Here is an 8,240-nt window from a genome sequence, read left to right on the forward strand (position 1 = left end):
CTAATAAGAATTAGCAGAAATAATTAGGAAGCTATTGTATGTGGAGATTTCAGATTAATTTAAATTCAGATATTACTGATAGAGGACACTTAATTACCCTAAGTGTAACTTATCCTAAGTCCAGCTTTCCAACTTTGGTTTCTTTCTTACAGTAATATAACCAACAAGACTAGAAGGACTTAGTGAAACAGTGATTGATCATTTACTTCTAATTTCAACTGTGTTTCATGAAACTAGTGTGGGCCTCATAATAAATGGTTTATTTAACCATGGTGTTCAAATGACAACAATAAAGCATCCCCATCAATCAGGTTTAGTTAAGAAGGGCACAGTAAAATTACACAGAATCATAATTGCTGACTTGGTTACACTATTCAAAGAGACTTTACAGGATGAACAAAGGAGAGAAATTTAATGCTTTCCTAAAACTATACTTTCAAAGTTATGAAGCCAGTTCTTGTTGATGAAGTGTCAGGAACAATTACAGCAGAAATTGAGAGAAAGTGTGGGCAACACCTGGATAAAAGTGTTTGGGAAGAAGTATACTAAGAGCATAAAGCATACAAGAAATTTAACTATTTCCTAAAATATATATTACAACATTATGAATGCAGTAATTTTTTACAAGTCAAGGACATGTTTAATGGAAGCCAAGAAAAATGGCCATTAACATCTGGGATCAAAGTATCTTGTAGTAGGAAGAGAGACCTTTATTTAATCAGAGGACTAGCTATGATCAAGATTTAGAAATGTGTTACAAGGAGTGTTGCAAAATTCTTCACCATATCAACAAAGCTGCAAAAATGATGTTTTATGCATGAAATAGGCAATATTATGAAGAAAAAGAAATATTCATTGACCTTCTACATAACACAGATAATATGTAAAGATGTGCTTGGTTGACAGTATGATTCTTCATCACACAAACCTGATCAATTATGGTCAAGTTCTGTGTACTACCCTCATATGTGTTTCCATGACAAAACAGAAGTGTTGGACACTTTAACAAGAAGAACAAGAAGACAACAGTAGACTTCTGCTGTTAAGGTGCATTCCCAAGACAAGAACCAGATCACACTATGCTCAGCCATCTTCCACTCCATTTCTTTGAAAGAAACCTTCCTATACTTGTTTGAGGATGTGTCTGATGTTATAAGAGCTACCTATTACCTATATGCCAATGTTGAACCTGACAACTGTGAGCATCTTTCATTCTCTCTCTTTTTTAGCAGTCTTGAGTAACATAGTAATTTCTTCAATGTGCAAAACTGACAACTCCACAAGTCATATACTCCATTCAACAAAAGATCTCAGAAGATATATTCTGCACATTATTCTGATTTCTGTCCATCACTATGCAACCATTACAAATGGTAGAGTTTGCCATTGAATGGATTGTTCAGATGTACAGATAAATTTAATGCCTGCATATGTGTGTGTTTTTATTGAATTTCAACATAAAATTGATAGCATTGAGTTTCCTGGCAATTAATACAAAGCTCTCCAGCTTCCAGAAGAGTGAGTTGTTGAAAAAAGAACAAGATTTGCTTGTCATCATCTTCCAGCAAAGTCTGTTTCAGAATAAATAATGAGAGTGAATTTTATTAATGAGCTACTTTCTGAACATTGTTATTTTCATTCAGTGATAGGTTTAGTTTCATCAAAGGACCTTAAAAAATATACAATTATGGTGCATACCCTGATAAATTCACAATTATATTATATTGCATAGCACTTCGTAACCACTGTGGCTGGTGCTTTCAGGGGTTCTGGATGAAAATGCCATTAGATTATACTGATTTAAGCATTGATTTGTGAAGCCATAATACATTTTTACAGCTGTTTTAGAGTCCAATGAATGTGTTAATGGCTCAAGATGATGGAATACTTTTAATGTGGATACACTCCCAAGTTTTCTGCAGCAACGGCCTATCAATATCAAAAGTTTATTTTTTCACTGACATAAATCCCCTAAACCAACAGGATGCTGGTTCATATAATACCATTTATGGTCAGCCATTATTCTGTGCATGCTGAGTAGTGACAACTTCGAGGATGTAGTCTCAGTATAGTCCAGATGTGGTGTGCTATGAATGTTAAAAATTTGAACTCTTTTAAATTGAAAACCCTCTGGAGCTGCCCTAACAAGTGTTTCATGTTAAAATTCAATAATTTTCATAGCATAATCATAATCACATTACGAAATCATCTCTCAGTAGCAGCCAGGATCCATCTGAATTACCTGGAAGTGTTTCATCAATTGATATTGATCTATAATTTCAATGTTATGGCACTTGTTTTCATCCAACAACAGAGCTTCTTTTACAAAAATTCTCTTTGCAATCTATTACAAATGGCAGCACTAACTACCATTCAGTAAAACTTCTGAAAACCCATCATTTGCGGCAAAAATATATTTCCGTTTTTGAGAGGTTGAAGTGCTCTGAATTAGTTAATCAGGTTAATGTAACACTAATGAATTTGTAGAACAGTGATGGCTAAAGATTGGTATAACAGTTACTTTTTACTGCAATGAAAATAAAATACAGTTGGACAGAAGCCAAGCAAATGTATGGTAATTGACTATAGATATAATTTTGTAGATTCCAAGAGATAAGAAATAAGAAGCCAGTCTAAAGAAAGGATGATACAGATGGTATAAGAAAATATGCAGGAACACCATGGATGTTTACTGCTGAAGACAACAGTGTATGGAAAAGTGACAGCTGATGATAATGCTTAATTAGTTTACAATCAAGCACTTTACACATTTTCAAGGGCATTTCAACAGTTTACTAGCTACCATTAAGAACTTACTGTATGATGCACATCATAGGCTATTACATTCTTTGCCTGAAGATCACAGTCTTACAGGTTGTTCAGTATTTCACTTCAGGTTCTCAAAAATTATATAATACATGACCATTGTTACCTATGAAGGACAAGAAAATCAAGATTACACCTGACTTTACATAGTACTATGAAGAGAATCAGGAATTATAGGTCTGGCAATAAATAGATGTCCCATCTAAGAAAACAACACAGAAATGTTTGAGTATGTTTGATGATCTTAGAGACATGGTTGTCTTTATTATTTTAAATTATCACTAAATACATCTAGTTTACTGCATCAATAATGGTTTTTGTTAAGTTCACATTATTTTTTCAAATGCAAAGATTGTGTTAAGTATGACACATATGCATTATATAGCTGTAAAAATATTGTTAATGTGCATTTTTATATTTTGCAGGCAATGTTGAGGAAGACAAATTATAAGCGAGCATCTCTGAAGCGGGATGGAGCGTCATATGGCCATAGTCAAATGTACAATGAAGAAAATGCTAATTTTTCATCACCAAGGAGAAACAATGTTGTATTTAATAGTTCTCCACATGATCTAAATAGAAACAGGTCTCCAAGTCCTACACCAAGTTTTGGTTCTGAAACACCTGGCTTGCAAAGTCCATATCAAAGAAAAAAATCACCTGAAACTAATTTCTCTAACAGAAATGAAACATCCCCAGATACAATGACAGAACTAGCCCCAGGTATTGTTATCCAAGGGCAGGTAGCTGACCTATAAACAAAATTTCGAAAGAAATATCAGTTACTGCTATTTAGAGAAAATAAAATCCTGGAATGGAAGAAAACACCCCACAACAGAAATAATAAATAAAGGCTGCAGAATTATGATGGAGATAAGTGGCATAGTCTGTGTTCACTTTCAAAATACTTCATCAAATTTTGTCGGTATACAAAGACTGTAACATTCCCATGAGCAAAACTGGTCTCCATGTGTATTTATTTTTTTTTTTTTAAATAAGCAGCATCTTCATTATCAAGTAGCATCACAGATTTTCCACTTGTCTTTTGATATAGTAGAATCTTCTCCCCTCTCATGAGTTTTCTTTAAGTAGTACAATGTTTCTTTCTGACAGATCATTAAATCTTTATTTTTAAAACATTAAATAAAAAATGTTTTACATTTACCCCTTTAATTCTAGCTTAGCTCTTTCAAATTACTGATGTATTAATGAGAAAATACTATGTCAGGAATGTCACATTAAAAGATCTGTACTAAAAAAAATATGTTTCTTCTATGTGAAATATCAGAGTAGCTAGTTTTATCATTTTCATGTGTGTGTATGCATGTATGAAAGAAAAAGTTAGACAGTGAGCCTGAAGAGACTGTTTATGTACAGTGCAATACCAAGAAGCTCATCACAATGGAAAGTAACTGCTAACTTCTTTCATTTGAAAAATATACTTGGAGCTGTAGGAATGTATTTGTACTTTGATTTTTATGATTTTTTCATATACTCGCCTCTACTTGTTTACAATGTAATAATGAAAGAGTCAGTTACTACCAACACTAAAGCAATGAATTACACTAAATTCTTCAGTATAAATTAAAAAGAAAATGAATGGTGGTGTAGGAGTGTGTACATGTGTACTGTATAAAGTTGTATGTATGTGTAAGTAATAATAGCCAATTTTAAGTTAAGGAGACCTTATTTCAGACACTGCACCATTAATCACCAAATGCCCCGATTACATATAGAATCTAAAGATGCCTTCAATATGGTCAAAAGCCAGCTTGAGTTGTTATCATGTTATGTTTATTAAAAACAAAAAAAAAACAAAAATACATGAGTCATAAAACTGCTATTGCTGTCACTGGCCTTTATTATTATTTCACTGAGGACATCATTATGAATTGATGGGCACAAAAAATCCAGCACTTCAGTTTCTTAACAAAAATAAATAAATAAATAATTTTTTTATTTTAAATTTCAGTCATTTTTATGACACTAATCTATTTCATGGTAAAATATTGTTTCTTAGCCCTATGTGGATGTCTAACAATGAAAAAAAGGATGATCAAAAACAAATTAAACAAGAGATGCAGCAGTAACATGAATGGATTCATGCATCAAGCAAATTTTGAGGGGCCTCATTTAGGTTGTGCACCTCTGCTTTGGTTTTCTACACTTCACATTTAACTTCACAGACCTGTCTTCACAACTTCAGCAGTGTGTATTACCTCCTCTGGCACCAATCACATCATCCAATCTTTCACATATGCTCCTGAATAATGCTCCAACATCCTCTAGAGGATAAAACTCCTATATTTCAGAAAGGTCTCTGTAGGTCCTGTAGGGTCTCTGAAGAGTGTTGATGGGCCCTTCTTCCCAGCTGATCCCATACATGCTCAACAGGATTCAAATCAGGGGTTTGAGCAGGCCAAGTCAAAGTATGAATCACCACATCATCTAGTAACTCTAGCACAGTTTTCACAACATGGGTGTGCACCATGTAAGGTGCCTCTTACGTGAGGAAGACATTTTTACCAGTTTTAATAAATTATTGTCTCTTATTGATGTATTCACGATAGTGAGTAAGTGCTGTAGTCCGTAGACGGCCATGAGTCGGAGAGCATTTCCCACGCTGGCTGGCTAGGTGACGAAGCGACCATATGTTGCACGCAGTGGGGTGGGGCTCGGCGCTGGACCGTAGGAACAAGCATCAGCCTGGGAAATATACATGACGGGAAATACTGCCATCTTGGCGCCAAAGTCACTGATTTTGTTTATTTATATTTAATAATTAAAGTCATTTATGACAACATGGATACTAGGAGGAGCCTCTGGATGTTTAAAACTATTTATCATAATTTTGCCTCGTTAAAATGCACACCTGTTCCTTAACAAATGCATATCTTAATAAGTACGAACTTGATCGGAAATCCATGAACTGTGATGAAACTAGTAAGAGATACGGACTGTGCACCAAAGTTGACAGTCAGCGTTAAGAGCTCTTCCTGTCTTGTTCGATGGTAGCCATGCTCTTGGTTATGATTAGTTTGTGACATGAGTGTTTCATTATTGATCTAATAGGAATAAAAGTGAGATTACGGCATTCTGAATGTTAATTTCGAGTAAATAGATACCCCAAAGTTGATTGACAGCAATTTCAGATAATTAGCTTCCACCGACAGAGACGTCCAATGCGCCAATGAAGAATCTGCATGGGACAACATTTACAAGAGCTGTACTGTGTACAGGTAGGAGGAAATCTGATGGCACAACCCACCAAGGCGGATCAAGGAAGGTCCGACTTACACTCGCAAATTCTGGGTGGAAATGCTGACCAGTTATATTGTACATCACATATACCACCCTCTATGGACTCGCAGCTAAGCTGAGCAATAGAAGTGTCAGTTTAGAAGTGAGGGGATCTTGCAGCCCTCATGCATTAGTCTAAAGCCATCATCAATAAGAGGAGTGAAAGGCACACCATGCTCCTAAAAGATTTTTTCCATATACCAATGTGCAGTAAGGCTCCCACTCTCCAAGAAGACCAAATCCACCCTTGCAGACCTACTGATTGCTGCTCATACCACCAGAACACCAACCTAAAAAGCCACTCTGGATGAGAATATGCAAGGGGGTGTACTGTACCTGAGGCTTTCTCCAGATCATCTCTTTACTGTCAGCTGATTGCAGGCCAAATCATGACTCATTTGTGGTCAACATTTGCTCCCACTGTTGTACTTTCCAGCCACGATACTCCTTTGCTAAACATAGGCAAGCTGTGTGATACTCTTGGTAAGTTCCAGACCTTTAGCAGGTCTTCTTTGGATGATTCGCTCACTAATAGTGACCCCCTTCAATTTGGTGGAGTCAATTTTGTGCTTCAGTGGTGCTGGTGTGATGGTTGTAGTGAAACTGAAGTTGGAAGAAGTGGTCATCTTTTGCTGATATTACTCTTATTGATCCTAATCATGCATAGTCTCCAGTTTCCTTGTACCTTCTTATGCTTCTGGAAATCATGGAAGGTATAGTACTCAGCATTTCTGGTACACAATGCATGCTGTGACCATCTTCTGCCAAAGCAGCAGTTCATGCAGTTCTTAAATGTTTAATGGCATGTTTACTCTAGAAAGCTGATTAGGATAACCACAGAAAGATCCTAAAAACACATATGATTGAAATGAGAACAATATAATATACAACAATCAGTGCTACAAGAATGGGAAAACATTATCGCCTCACATCCAGTAATGTGTTTTTCAGATTGCACTGACACTTCATTGTTTGCTCATAAATATCAATAACATATACCTTCTTAAAATATAGGATAAAATGTGACAATTTGATTAAATGATTAATTACAAATCATTTATTATGTTTTCAATTTTTCATGGTGATTAGTGTGTATAACTAAAAAAAAATCTCCCTGAAATTCTCAAAATCTTAGATCTATTTTCCACACTTCGTTTTTGCTTCCTGGAAGCTGAACTAAAAAAGAGATACCATTAAAAAAGATTGACCTTTAAATGGTGAAAGCAAATCTATTTTTTTATCAACTCACCACAATACACAGTGAAGTCATACACAAAACAAGAGTGTGCTCCTGACTTGCATCCCCTTTGTCAGAAGTGGGTCAACCAATAAAATCTGCAGACTGTGACAGTCTAAACCAAAATGATTTTGTTGTTTTAATATGGGTTAAATGACATAAATAAAAATGAATATCAGATGGCCACACAATATTTGAAAAGATGGCTGAGCCAACTAACAAACTCAAATGTCATTTTCTGCAACATATCACATACGTATGACACCATAATGGTCCTGAGTCAACAAATAAATCACAGCAGCTAATAAATGATGCTCAGATACTTGCAGTCATTTCAGAAACATTCATATTATTGACACCAGCTGTATTGGTCACAGGTTTCATACTGCTCAGACTTGCATCTTAACAGACTTAGTAAGCAATCAATAGCCAAACAAATTGCCAATATTGTTACAAAAACAGTAAAAGTAGCTATACCAAGAAGCATTGGCAGCAACAATGTCACCAACATCATAGTCACCTGCAGCAGCAAAAGAATCATCATTGGATCCAAATGAGGAACATCACATTCAAAATCCTGCAGCTCATACATCACCAATCATGTAAGGGACATATGGAGAATCATCTGAGGATACACCACAGACTCCAGGCTACAGCATCGACATCAGTATCAACAGCTACTGCAGCATGAAAAAACTAGCAGCATTTGTACGAACTCCAGTGAAGCACAAAAAACTGTAGTAGGAACAGCACCAACAACAGTAGCTGTAGTAGCAAAAGAAACAGCAGCAACAGTACCTTCAAAAGGAGGGAAGAGAGCTAAGGTAGAGCAAACAGTGTCAAGTGTTGTGGGTAAGTGGAAAATGGTGCCTCCTCT

General features: G+C 35.6%; 1 protein-coding gene across 3 annotated transcripts in view; it reads left to right on the forward strand.

The window, feature by feature from the left end:
- Positions 1–4,667, forward strand: part of LOC126237274 (neither inactivation nor afterpotential protein C) — a 383,219-nt gene extending 378,552 nt beyond the window's left edge. For all 3 annotated transcript variants that reach the window (XM_049947204.1, XM_049947206.1, XM_049947205.1), the window contains exon 28: positions 3,252–4,667. In XM_049947204.1, coding sequence (XP_049803161.1) covers positions 3,252–3,584 — 333 coding nt within the window. In that variant the 3' untranslated portion in view covers positions 3,585–4,667. The remainder of the gene's footprint in view (positions 1–3,251) is intronic.
- The last annotated feature ends 3,573 nt before the right edge of the window (positions 4,668–8,240 follow it).

Source organism: Schistocerca nitens, chromosome 2, assembly GCF_023898315.1.
Source record: "Schistocerca nitens isolate TAMUIC-IGC-003100 chromosome 2, iqSchNite1.1, whole genome shotgun sequence".
Lineage (NCBI taxonomy): Eukaryota > Metazoa > Arthropoda > Insecta > Orthoptera > Acrididae > Schistocerca > Schistocerca nitens.